The sequence below is a fragment of the Leuresthes tenuis genome, unplaced genomic scaffold, assembly GCF_036924035.1.
Source record: "Leuresthes tenuis unplaced genomic scaffold, fLeuTen1.0.hap1 SCAF_21, whole genome shotgun sequence".
In the NCBI taxonomy this organism is placed as follows: domain Eukaryota; kingdom Metazoa; phylum Chordata; class Actinopteri; order Atheriniformes; family Atherinopsidae; genus Leuresthes; species Leuresthes tenuis.
In genome coordinates this window covers 17759274-17773535 of record NW_027325375.1, presented here as the reverse complement: position 1 = coordinate 17773535, position 14262 = coordinate 17759274, and the positions used below count along the sequence as shown (strand labels likewise).

The 14262-nt window shown below is 38.4% G+C and overlaps 1 protein-coding gene across 4 annotated transcripts in view; it reads right to left on the bottom strand.

The window, feature by feature from the left end:
- Positions 1 to 2840: 2840 nt before the first annotated feature.
- Positions 2841 to 14262, bottom strand: part of grik1a (glutamate receptor, ionotropic, kainate 1a) — a 34971-nt gene continuing 23549 nt past the window's right edge. For 2 of the 4 annotated variants that reach the window (XM_072375108.1, XM_072375105.1), the window contains 7 exons: positions 13796 to 13999; positions 13140 to 13363; positions 12498 to 12616; positions 11055 to 11272; positions 10054 to 10279; positions 7313 to 7563; positions 2841 to 4435 (listed from right to left, as the gene is read on the bottom strand). In XM_072375108.1, coding sequence (XP_072231209.1) covers positions 4268 to 4435; positions 7313 to 7563; positions 10054 to 10279; positions 11055 to 11272; positions 12498 to 12616; positions 13140 to 13363; positions 13796 to 13999 — 1410 coding nt within the window. In that variant the 3' untranslated portion in view covers positions 2841 to 4267. Of the gene's footprint in view, positions 4436 to 6484; positions 6654 to 7312; positions 7564 to 10053; positions 10280 to 11054; positions 11273 to 12497; positions 12617 to 13139; positions 13364 to 13795; positions 14000 to 14262 lie in introns of those variants that run through there. The other 2 variants (XM_072375106.1, XM_072375107.1) reach the window with 2 other exon arrangements.

Here is a 14262-nt window from a genome sequence, read left to right as displayed (position 1 = left end):
TTTTTTTTAGTGGTAGATATGACCAGCACTCAAAAATTCATAGGACCACTTCACCTGCACACCAGCAGATGGCAGCATTTGCTCTGAATTATTTACAGTCAGGACTCAGAAAGGGAAGGTAGGAGAAAAGTAAAAGACACACACACAGAGAAACAGAGAGAGTGATAAAAGATGCTCTGTCCTCTTCCTCGTTTGTCTTCATTGACAGGCTGTTGACACAGATCTGCTTTATCAGCCTCAGGGACTGTTCATCTCACTGTGATGGATGGGACACACTGAAACGTCTGCCATTCTTTAATGCTGCAGTCATACTTAAAATCTAATTCCTCTGTACTTGTTTGTACACTTGAGAGCCTCACAGAGTGATACACAAACTAAACTTGACAGGTTTGATGGATTTGGCTCTACAGAATATCTTAAAAATACACCTGGTTGTATCCAATGTGTGGCTGGTTGAATATATTCCAGCTCAATTTTGCCTTGCTGAGTTTTTTTCTCTGCTTTGTTGACCTTTGTAGAATGATTCCAACAGAGAGAGAATGCTGCACATTTTGAGCATTTCTACGATGGCTGCAAAAGGTGTTGTAAAGTGTCTGTCGGTCTTGGTTTCTGTGGATTTTTCTCTCAATCTTTTTCTCCTCAAGCGTAGAGGAGGTGTGCATTAATAATCTCTCACCATCTGACAAACATATACGCCAGCAGCAGCAGCAGCAGGCAATGTCTTTATGTTTCAAGATCACTGAGATAAAGAGCTTTTCTGTATGAATCCATCAAGGATGTTCAACCAAGTGAATGCAGAAAATGACAACAGCAGCTTTAGTCAGGTAAGGCCATCTTTTGTAAGAAGGACAGGAGTCCTATTAAACTGTGCAGAATGCCAAGATCAAAAGCGTAATCCATGACCTCATTCACAATGGATTAGATAATGATAAAAAAAAAAGATAAATAAAAATACTGCCTTTGGTTTTGATTAAGAATTATGGGTTTAGGAGATTAGAGGCAACCAAACGCTATTACACTGGACTGAGCCCAATCTCTGAATTAATCTGAATACCAAAAAAGAGGAAACTCATTACAGGAAGAGATTAAGAAAAGCTTGGTCCATTTCTCGTAGGATGTATACAAACCAGCACACTCACTCCATCAAGAGAAATGTCAAACCCCTGACTTGTGTAATTCATAAATAATTTATATTATGCCTTGCCCTTACCTGTGTGAAATGTCACTGGTGATATATGGGCATTAGAGGTCACTTGCATCCTGACAGTATTGATAATGAATAGTATTAACTGTATCAAGATTCACTGCTGAATGATCTCTATCAAGTTATCTGATCTCCTGAAGTCAGCTTCTCACACATATTTGGTTATGCTGACATTGTCAGTATAATTTCTCATGCATTTGTGTGTCTTTTTAATGACTGTGTCGATTCTAATTGTACTCGTGGCAGAATTGTTGGTTTGAGTCCAAGGTATGGATGGTTTGAGTCGTTTTGCAACAGAGCACACAACACACTTGAAGTCTCCTGACAGAGTTCATGGCAGAAGCGGAGTGAGCACAGAGGAGTTTAAAAAGGGACAGAATCACTGAAAAAAGGCGCTAATGGGGAGAATAGATTAAACAGCATTGGCAAAGTCTGACTTAATCAAGATGCACAAGTCAAGTGATGCTTTCATCTTCTTTCTGATTTGTCTCTTTCAGCCTACAGGAAGCTCCAGAAGACAGTCACAAACCTGGATACAGAGAGGCTCGTGAAACAACATGAAAAACAGAACTCAGTGGAAAGGATTAGTCAAGAATGATGTCATTGCAACTGTTTGAATGATGCAGGGATACAATTTGTTTTTGTTCACCATCAAGAGTTGATGCCCTTCAATGTGTCCTCATTGGCAGAGTTCCACTTAAAATGTGTCAGTCGGTAGGCAGTGATTGCCATAGACACTCTCTGTATTCGTGCTGCAGAAAGATAATGATTCTGAAGCCGCTTACATTTTCATCCCTCATCTTCCAGCTGAGAAAGCTGTCTGTTGTCAGTGAATGGCTCACTGAATTTTTGGATATTAAATTCAAATGATTAATGTGTTACAAAATAAATAAACCAAAACACTAACATGTTATGGTTCTGTTTATGCATAACTGACTCAGAATCCCAGACACAGATTAAACATCCAAAGACACATCCCTTTAAGTTGCTCTGTTGGTAGGTTAGTGACATCCCTTTCTCACATGCTACACTTGATTTGACTTGGCTACACTACTGTAAAAATAACTTGCAAATCATTTGTAGATATAAAAGGATTCTTCTGAGGAAAAGAAAACGTGTATTTTCACGCAATTCTACACCAATGAAAAAATAATTCTGGATATTATTTTTTGCTTTCTGACAGTAGACCAGAGTAGTGTTAATGTTAGATACTTTAAGAAGAATTACATAGGTCATTACTCTCAAGATTATATAATCTAATATCATCCAAAAGTTTGCAATAACTCACAAAAGCATAAGGTAATCAGCTTGATATCGAAGACAGATGTTTAAACTGAATGAAGCAAAAGGATGTTGCACTTTAACTCTAGGGGATGCCACAAATGTGAAAAGTTTATCTTCTGATTGGTTGTATAGATTCATACAAAAATCTGTTCATATGATTAGGGATCACGACACAGCTAATTCCTAAAATTGATCAGTTACTGATTGAATCAGCCGTGACATAAAATAATAAATCTGATTTTCTAAGCATTTCACAATCCAAACTTAAATGAAAATCACAGCAATATCACCCGTAAGGATCATTGAGCTGAAAACTTTATGGCACAGTCATTGATTTATGGCAAACGGCAGCTTATTGCAACTTATCATCAGCTCAGAAGTCCATCACCATTTATTTTCAAAAATGTGTCATATCAATTGACATCTGTGTCTTTACAAATCTTCATTCAAATGGTACCAAACTTGCAACAGACATTCTTTAGGTGAACAAAAAAAAGTTTAGGCACCTTAGAGTTTAAGGTGACATTCATTATCTAGCTGTAACTGGTACCGCACACATACGTGATGTCATTTACCTTACATGTAACAGGGGGTGTAAGATTCTTCTCTGGGAATAAAAGTTACACAATTAAAATCCGCTAGTGGCCATGTCCTACTTCTATGGGTGTTTATACATGAGATACAGTATGTTATCATAAAGGTTATATTTTACACATTTACAGTACAAACTCTTCTCACCTGCTTGGATGCAGATCATAACAGCTTGAGGCTATCGTTTTAAATTTCTCTGAGCCTAAGAGTAGGCTAAATTCATGCCTGGAAAAGCGGCTAAGACCATACATTTTAAAGATCCAGGTATGTAACATGCATACCAAAGCTTGTAATGCAAAGTGGCTGATGCTATTCCCTTTTTTGAATGTACACATCCGTTGGGATCTGCTGTGACAACTAAGAGAAAAGACTTTCCCTCAGGCTTTCAAATTTGACAACTGCAAAGGGAAAAAACAACAACAAAAAAACAGTTACTCCCAGGTGAATAAAAACAAAATGTGTTTTATCTTTGACCCACTGAGAATTTCCTGCGTTAAAAAAACAAACTGATTTTGCCCTTCCCTTCCCACTGTATCACATTCTTGTGAGGCCACAGTTTGTGTGAATTTTATGGGACTGGTTTGATGTCTGTGATGTTGGTTCTACAAGGGAAAAAACAGCAGGTGTGTTCCTGTCTTTAGAGGTTGTTATCTCTTTTTTGCTGGCTATGATTGGAGGCACTCTGAAGCCATTTTGCAAGCTGCCAGCAGGTAAACAAAGACACATGCACACACCACTGCCAGGAGTAAACAACAGTAGCCAATCATACACAGGCTTAAAAAAATGCAAAAATCTTTTAATTCTGAAATCTGAAAAGTGGTCACATTTACGAGATGGGAGAATTTTTAAAGTTTGCAGATTCAACTCTGCAAACTGTTCTCAACTACAGCCATAAGGACACAACAATTGTTTATTCTATGAGAGGTTTCATTCTTACAGTCACCGCCTGTAAGACAATATCAACGCCCCCCGAAGAATATCAATGTTTATACAGAGTTATGATTCTACAAACTACATCTACATTACTATCATCAATGTATTATACATACACAGTCAGTGTGAAATAAAGGAGTGATGAGGAAAACATTTCACATCAGGATGGTGGTGGATCACAAACAAATCTGAGAGGCGAAGAGCTAACAAAATCCAGTTTCTGATGCAACTTTAATCACGTTTTTGATCCCTGGCTCACATGCTGGAGTCTCTTCTCCCTCCTTCCCTCCTTGCAGCTCTTTTGGGTTGACAAAGGATGCAAGGGGACCTTGCTGCACTGTGCTGTCGTGACCTCCTCCGGATGCCTTTGTAACACTGCAGGGAGATCCCCAACTCCTCCATCACAGCAGTAAAAGACACACACTGCCAAAGAGAAAGACAACAAAAAACCACGATTAAGGCACCAGTAAAGCTCATTTCCAATAAACCAAGTAAATCTGAAAAAAATCTTTTTTTAAGAGACTGTTAATCTGTTGCTCACTATTGAAACTAATTTAATTAGTTTGAAGGAGTTAAGCTGCAGCTGAATGTGAGTAGGCAGCCAGTGACTCATCAACCACTTGGCCAGAAATTATAAAACTGTACTTTTATCGAAAAGAGCTGTAACGGATTTATAAACTCGATTGTCTCATCATAACACTCGAATTGCTGCTGTGCAACGTGCTGTTTCAGAATAAAAAATATCTACCACATTCATGATCAGGCTATTATTTAAAATGATCAAAGAAAAAATGGCCTGGAGGAATCTTAAAACATGTATATTTGCTTTATATTTTTCTCTTCACTGGCGAGTGTGTTCAAAATCATCATTCACAACGGAAAGTAATTATTTCATTATAAATTCATATTCAGTCAAACAACAGAAGACCTTTCTCATTTATCCTGAGGCTTAGCTGAAAGCTTTTCAAACAAATACCAGTGACATAATGTTTCAGTGAATAAAACATAACCTCTATCAACTTCTGCCCTTAAAGAAAACCTCTGATGGAATTTAAGTATTTTTCTGCATCAGCATAACATTAGGAACATTTGACACTAACGTGAGCAACTGTAATTTACTTATAATATGCCTCAGTTACAATATATACATCCGAAGACACAATGTATCTTCATGATATTTAATATTCTATCTACTAATTTAGAAGTTTATTGTCAGGGTTGTATCTCTCCCTCATTTATTTTGTCTAAAATATTCCCCATCATTCCATTTATCATTTGAAAATCCCTCATCTATCATCTATGTCTCATGTATCTCAGTGCAGTGCTCCCTTGCCATTCATCCTGTACACCACATCTAATATTTTCCAGATTGTAGTTTGTCTGTATGGTGCTGAGTGTACTTCAGGCAGCACTAAAGCTGTGAGCATAGACTTTTCAGTGTATTGTGTGTGAAACTCTGATATGATTCTGCTCTCCCTCGTGTCTTAGGATCACAACAACCTTCTGGCTGCCAGCACACTCAATACGATCCAGATCAGCCTCATTAGCTGCGCACTCAGCCTGCCCATCCTGCCATGCTCTCTTCAGCCCAGCTTTTCTCTCAACCTAAAGTTACCCCTTTTTCTGAAAAAGTTTAAGAGATAGATAGATCTTGCAAATAGTTGATAAAGTGGCCCCATCTATGATTACTTAAGTTAAAACACAAAGAAAGTTCAAGAAATTTACTTTTATCGTTGGATTTGTCAACATATTATATATTCAATCAATATTTGCTTAATTGCAGCCAACTAAACCAGTCCACTTGCAGGCCTAATGAAAAGGAAATTTTCAAACAACATTTCTTATCCATTGATTTCGCAGAAGACACTCAATTTATATTAGAATGAGAGCCAACCCTGCTATAGAACTGCTACATATTACTTACAGCTTAATGCCAGGGAAACACCACACTCTTTGTCCTATTTAGATAAGACGATTAAAAAAAAAGAATATAACACACACTTAAAAAGAAACAAAAAAACTTTCCAATTTGCCCTCTTTATTGCCTTCTGTTGAAACAGTCTGCATAATCAGGCTTTCATCTTAGAGAGTGCTCAGTGCATATAGCAATAGCATGCAAATAAGAGTGGATGGTCACTTATGATGAAGACAGCCTGCATGTAGATGAGCTTTCTGCTCATAATTGAACCCGCTGTCTTGTCTGTAAAAAGGTACAACTTTACTTAGGTATCAGGAAAATGGTGACTAAAAGCTATAACAGTATTCTATCAAATTTTGTTGTAATGTATAAGTGGCTTTAAAACAAAAACAGTACAATTGAGAACACAAAAGGTCTCAGGATGGCTAATTGGGTGCTGAGGGCAAAGAGGGTAAGAGTAACTGGGATTGGGTGAAGCTGGAAGCTCAGGTGAAGGTGCAGATAAAGTGGGATATGTTCAACAAGGGCAGAGAGAAGGCCCCCTGGTTACAAACCTATCGTCTAGAGCGAGTATGAGTTGTGTATGAGTTGCCATGGCTACTCTGTGTCATCCCTCAGTAGCCTGCCGCTCTCCAGATCATTAGATAAGGAGCTGCCAGAGGAGGAGGTGGAGCCACGCCGCTGAAACTGACGAGACTGCACCCCGTAAAAGAAACAAAAGGCCTGATTTGAAGAAAACGGGATGGAAGAGAAAACACAAAACAAAACCAGACATGAAAAAAAAGTTTAAACATTGTGAAAATTAAAATGAAAAAAAGAACAGGATGAAAGACACAAAAAGAAGGCAAACCAAAGAAGACAATCGTGTGTATTGTGTTGTTGCTTTTCAATGGCTTTTTAAGTGTGAAATGGAATGAGAATTTTTTGTCTGTTAAAAGAAAAAGTAATAATAGTAAATAATAAATAAATAATAAAAAAGGATAATAAAGTGCTAATTACAAGTTTGGGAAACAGAAGTTATATAAATAACACTGAGATAATGTTTAGTTTTCTGTCATTTGGAGCTTCTCCTCACTTCTTTACTCCATCTAACCCAATGTTTACTATGAAGGACTGTCAGACACTGATAAAGGTTTGATTCTCAGTCACAGACACCAACAGAGAGAATATCATTTTAAGTAATAAAAAAAACATCAGTTGGTGACTTAAAACAAAAAATATTACTATATTTTATATATATATATAAAACTGTATTTTGTCCTCAAAATGCAATGATACAAAGACATAATTGCACATCCAACTCTGCCCAGAGGAGTATGCACCCTCTAAGTCAGTAATTTGGGTTTGTCACATGAAGGAACAGCAGTATCACCATCACTCACCTCCTCTATGTCAGCGTTCCTGCGGGCTCTGTAGATGAACTCTCCGATAGCAACAAACACAGAAAGTACCAGACCAGCAGCCAGGACAATAAAGATACCACCGATATTCTCTACTCCAAGAGCACTGGCCTCCTTGTTGTCCTCCTCGGGACAACCGTTTCCTCTCCACCACTTCTCCTTCATCATGTGCAACTTCCCTTCCTCCTGCAGCTGAAGGATGGCGATAGTGATTTTATCCCTGTATGGAGAACCTGGTGAGGGAGATGGGACATTTACAGACCAATTACATGTACTTCTTGCTTCTCTTTCTTCATCGATATAATGCCATAAGCATTTGCTTCTCTTGGCAAGCGTCAACTGAAACGTGGTGAGTGTATTTATATTAACCCTTTTTTGAAGCCCTAAATCAGGATGTAGTGCTGGCAGATATCCACAAAAGTCAATATTAGTTCAGTTATGACCTGCTGTGTGTAACTTAAGTTTCAAGTGACCTCAAAAGGTCCAACAGTCCCTATAGATGTTCTTCGTGAAAGAGAAGCCAGGAAAAAAATCAAGGAAGATCTAAAAAGATTCTCCAAGCATGTGGAAGGAGCAACTCTGGTCTGATGAGATGAAAATGGAACTTTTTGGCCATCAAGGAAAACAGTTTGTGATGTCAACTCAACACCTCTTCACGTCTACTCTTGGTATACTGCAAAAATGCAATGAAATATCTTGCAATTAGTTTTAGGCCTCAGTCCCATCAAGAATGTGCGGTAGGACTTACAGATTACAGCACAGCGGTTAAATCCAAACTTTAAACAGTTGGAGCTGTTCTGCCTTGAGGAATGGGCAACAATCCCAGCCAGACAGTCGTGTTCATACTGTTCATACTGGCAGTCATGCTGTGTCAGCTGAGTGACACAAACTTCCCATTTAAGAAGGCAATTTGTGGCAGCACTGCTGGAGCATGTATCTGTTTAATTTGTTTTTTAATTAACAGTAAATAAAACTCCAGTTTGTATTTGTAATCCATGTTGTTGTTTAAAATGCATATTGAACAACAATGTCAGGCAAAGTTATAATTTTGCACATAAAATCAGAATATTTCCTTTAAAAGTCAATTACACACACTCCTGTTATGTCGTTGTAATGTGAGAGGAAAGACCTTAAATAACTAATTGTGAGTTCAGCTCAGGCTGGGCTTAGGAGTTATCATCCTGTGGATGCTAAATGAATGTGAAACTGATACAACTATGGTTAGTTGTTTAGGATACCTAAACTTGTGCTGATAAAAAAATCCTGCCAAATGCTACGTACAATCAGTCAGATCGTGCAATCAGTAACTTTTTCTCACACACATCCAGTCCAAAAATAAATTTTCTTAACAGCCAGATATTTAAATAAAGCATCAGTATTTTAATTAATTAAGATACTGCATTTATTTATCTTATCCATGGTCTAAGTGTTGCATTACATGATATGCTCTAGGCCCCATTCATGGAAACACTGGCAGAGAAATCATAACATTTTTCAGCTCCAGTGTTTAACACAGCCAACTGACGATCCTTCCATTGCACATTGCTTACATCTCTACATTTAGTTCTTAGTTACTGCATTTTTTTTTTAACAATCAAAAATGCTCTATATGAAGAAATGTTGGGTTAACATAAAATTGGACTTGCATAATGACATCCCTGTGCAAGAGGGATCAGTACCACCTTAGCTTTCCAGAAATGTTCTGGTTATGGACTATTGAGTAGTAGAGCTACAATGCAGATGTTGCTCCATTCTGTACCGGCTGTTATATGTTTCCTACAAGGATAACAGCACAAGAGCAGCAGACAGCACTACAATTAACAGGCTCATCAGTTTGGCCTGCTTGTATGAGTGAACTTGAATTTCTGGTAGAGGTGTGTCACGCTACACAGGTTCATTAGTAATGCTTGTCATCCTCTTTGCCTTCTTAATTTTGCCTGGGAGGAGATCCATTAGCCAAAACTTAAGCTTTTGCTATTTTTTTTTTTGCTAATTATTTTATTTACAGTTGCACTTCTCACACTAACCTCCCAATATTCACATTCTTCACTAAAGGGTCCTGTGTTCGGCAGCTTCTACAAATGGATGTGTGTAAATCATGCTGATGTTCAAAAAAGCTCAAGTAAAAAAGCTAACTAGCAAGACAGACTCAAGCTGTTTAAGTTCTAGTGAAGTAAAAATCCAAACACTTTAAAATGGTTGGCTTGTTTCCAGTCTCAGTTCAACAAATCGGCCTAAAGCCTCGCATGGAAATTAGGCCTGAACAGCTGGCACGGCTTTTTAATGGAAGTGTATTTGTACATTGAGGATGCGGGATAGCAATTCTGCACTCAAACTCTTGAAGAATAAAAATAGCATATTCCAAATTAAAGAAAACTTTACAGAGGTTCTATCAAATCTTGCATTTAATATTAAGTCTGTAAAATATGTGATCTGTATAGTATCTATAACTGTACAAATACAGTTTTGCCTGGAATGCGAGAGAGACACCAACAGCTGGAAACAAATGTGACTGCATGTGTCAGCACACTTCTACAGTAAAAGCAAATTATGATTGCTCAATACTTTTCTTTAACTTGTTAAACCAACTGATAAGTGAAGTCTGGAAAACAAGTAGTCAATATAAGTAAGTTTACACTGTCACAAGGGTCTTGCTGTGTTGAAGTATGTCCAAAACAAGGGGTCAATACTGATTGACTGAGTCTCTCTGTCAACCTTCTTACCAATAGGCGTTCCCACTCCATAGCCCTTGGAGTCTATGAGACCTCCAATCTGTGTGAGGTTGCAGTTTCTCTGGCTGATGTACTCAATGCTAGTGGACTCCATCAGCATGGCGTAGTCTGTTGTTAAAACTCGGGTGATCCCTTCCTTGTTATTCCTAACTAATGCAGTGTTCTTCCTGCTGCTCATGAAGGCCCACATCTTCTCATAGGTGGAGATCTTTGATTTCTGGAGGAGCAAAACAAGAAAGGGCCAGTAAGAAATGTGACTCATTTGTGTAGAAATCATAGGCCAAAGTCATACATGCTTTTTACTCCACATAGAGTATACATGCATTCTGCACATCAGCTTGAACTAGATTTAAATTACAACCATAAATACATATGTTTCACATCCTGATGCACATGTCTCACTGTGCATTTATGTGTCTCTTCTTGCTCACTCAGATAAAATAGAACAGCTGCGTTCTAAATCTCCTCCAGCTGATTCAATTTGTTGCGGCCATCAACACAGCCTGCCTCTTTCTTTACAGGCAGCCATAATCACTGGCTCCAATCTGGTGGGATAAAGCCCAGCATGAATCACCCCTGCTAAACCACAGGATGCAAGGAGAGTTTGGAGTTCTGAGGCAAGGAAGTGACAACCCTGCCAGAGGACAGTGGTAGATTATCTAACACGACCTAACAAGTTCACATATGTCTATCCTCAACCCAGACACCCAAAATCACATGCACAAGAAGTTTTGAACTGGAGGTGGTTCATGCTTACCACTTAATGCACCTATGTTTCCTGTTGTCAAAGTAAAAGCCTCTACTGCTGCGTGTTTAAATATCAAATGCATTTATCCCCTATGGGATGCTGGGAAAAAATGCAATTGACTGAGGCAGGAAGAGATCAAACCCATTTAACCATTGTTTAATTAAATGAAAATACAAGACATGACTCGCAGGTGGCCGGAGTTTACCCCAGCATTGAAAAATACAGGACGCTACACCAATATTACCTTAAAGAAGGTCATAGTAGATCCATCCCTCACTGCCCCATATTCAATCCTGGTCTGTTTGGCGAGGTCGTCTGCAGAATCAATGGGTGCGTCCATTCTTTCCACAGTGAGGAAGGCTGCCAAGTTGGCCGTGTAGGATGAGATGATTATTAAAGTAAAGAACCACCAGATACCCCCAAGTATACGAGTGGACAGAGCCTTGGGCATCAGTTCTGAGCCTGAAAGCATTGCGAAAGAGAAAAGAGGTTAAAACGAGCATAAAAGGTGACGGTTTTACAAAGATTAAGAGTAGGCGTTAGAAAGTGTAGAAGAATGTTGATAATACAGGAATAATTGTGCTACGAATTCCAGTGTGCTAATATTGTTCAACTAGAATGGAAGGAAGGCTAGTTTTAATACGATATGAATGCTCTTAGGATATTGCATTTTTGCAAGGTAAAGTCCTCCGGACTACATGGGGTTAATAGCCGAGTCCATGCATGGCCTCCAGAAATACATACATATTTCAGAAATACAGATACAGATACATTCAATGTGGCAGGGTTGGATTTGTTCCCTTTTTCTTGTTCTAGGTGTGAACAGATGCCTGACTACTGTCGCAACAGTTTAGCTTTACCAAAAAGGTAAATTACATGCACCACATGAATGTGCTTATACCAGGCATATGCAGAGGCAGTGGATACCTGCACTATACAAATTGTCTGAGCTTGGCTTTGTTTGAATGATGAAAGGTAAAATAGAAATCCTGCAACATTTCAGCAGAATATAAAATGCCAGCAAATAGCTTTAGAGATGAAAACAAAATTACCCACATCACAAATTTGTTCACATTTGAAATAAGTTTCACTTTCACGTAGCTTCTTTTACCTTCTTTTTCTTTTCTAACACTGCTTAAATCTGCACAAAGAAACATCAAGTCTCCACGACATCCAGCATGTCACACCCATTGTCATGATGCTTGGCAAAAATTTTAGGAAACTGGATCCAATCGTTTCTTTCTTTACTGTTATTCAGAGAATTTATACGATAACTACACTAAGAGCCCAATAATTTGATTTCAGGCACAAATGTGCACAACTTCAGGTACCACGCATGCTTAATGGTTCTTATTTAAGTAGCTATTTGAAGTACATTTAAATAATTGCATTCCATTCATGGTTAGTGCAAAGAGGTATTTGCAGGCTTCACACTACAAATTCCACGGGCAAGTCAGTGAAATTCAAACAAAGAGGTGGATGAGCGCACAGAGAATCAGATAAACCTGTGCGCATCACAGAGACCCTAAAATGATCATTATCTGCAATGTGCAAATCATAACACAGCATAAGAGGCCACAGGTTAGTTTTAACTGATTAAACCCACTGATTAGACTGGTTGATTTTTTTAAACCCTCTTGATGTGAACATGTAAGGATTAGAACCACTTTAAAAGTAAGATATATACCTTGCCGCATGAGAGCTCCAATGCCAAACCAGAAACTGTTCAGTAAAGTGAAATTGTTCTGTACAAGAGATGAGGATGGGTTGCATGAATGAGGATTGTACCACTCATATGGAGTAAACCTGCAAGACAATGGAAATAAATTATAAAGGGTAAGAAAGACAACGAATATTCAAATACTCAAATACAAAAGAAGCTAGATCATCTTGAAGCATGGTCAAAGAGTGAATTTCTCATCATGTGCGTTTCAATTCGCCAGAGAAATCTGTACTTTATCATGATTTACATTTTGATTATCAAAGATTGATTCTCGCTTGCACGTTTCTTGGTGCAACCTGCTAAAAAGGGTTTTTGCAGGCTATCTGAGAGAAAAGTGTTCTCAGTTACACCCAGTTTTTTAACAGCTACAGAGAAATGCAGTTGGGCAGCTGACAGCTAAAATGCCTGGGGTCTCATTTACAGAACTAATTACTACTAAGTGAATCTTTACACACAAACATCCTCAGGTAAAGCTCCCTACTCCCTCAGGCCCAATTTTGTGAAACAGCACAAAATACTGTACAGAATATCCTTGACAACCCTTATGCTTGTTCAGACTAGTGCATACATCAACTCATTATCACAAGCATCAATCCATCCTCTTACCTTGCAATCACAAAGAGCACACAGCTGACACCAGTGCAGGCTAGTAGCACATACATCCAGATGTCTGGAGACAGAGGGTTAAGGAAGGAGAATACCCCTGGATTGGTGCCATTAGGTTTGCGGTACAGGATGCTGATTCCTAAGGTCATGAAGGGCTTTGAGAAGTCAATCACTTTCTCCCTCACGTAGGTGATGGTTAAAGGAGCCACGGCAAGGTCTGCAACCTTATGCAAAGATGCAACTTGTTAAGATTCATCTATTTTATTCATGTACTTATTGTGTATGTGTATGGGTGTGTAAGATAAAAAATAAGTAATGTGCAGCAGTAACAGTGAGAAAGGTAAGAAATGAATGGAGGATTTGATATGATAAAATGTGTCATAAAGGAATCACAATCAAAAAAGCTGGAAAGACCCTAAAGGCTCTTTATATGAAGAAGAATTTTTACAACCCCCCCCTCCAAAAAATGTTATAAGTCTCACATTAATGAACATGACTGAATACGCTGCCTGCAAGCAGGCTTTATTGCAACCTTTAAACTCAACTTCGGGTGACTTCATCATTACTTTTCAACTCCATGGCATGAAAGAAATAATGATCTAACTAATGATTGCGTGGGAGGCATTTTTAATGGTGTGATATAACCATTCACTCACATGGTCGATCAGCTCCCGGACCATCCCATTCCACTCTCCCTTGTCATTCTGGGCTCCATACTTCCCATCACCCACCAGTCTAACTTCATAGGTAAAACCCAAAATGTTTGAGAGCTCTTTCAGGAGGTCCATGCAGTATCCCTCATAACGATCATTTCCAACTAGCTCCTTGTCTGATTTTTTGATCATCACATATGGATTCTCCTGCACAGCAAAAAGTAAATCCATCAGTGAAATGAAAAAACGTTTCAGATTGACAGACAAATTCCCCATCCTGAGAGATTAAGTTTTTTTTTTGTTTTTTTTTAAGTACTCAGGAAGCTGCATATATGGTTTTAGCCTGATTACCCTAGGATGAATGGCAATATTGAATTAATAAGAGTTAATGTTGTATATTTCTGGTGAACAACAATCTACTTTTATGTGCTATATATGAAAATGATTTCATCCACCCTCCCTGTCTTCTC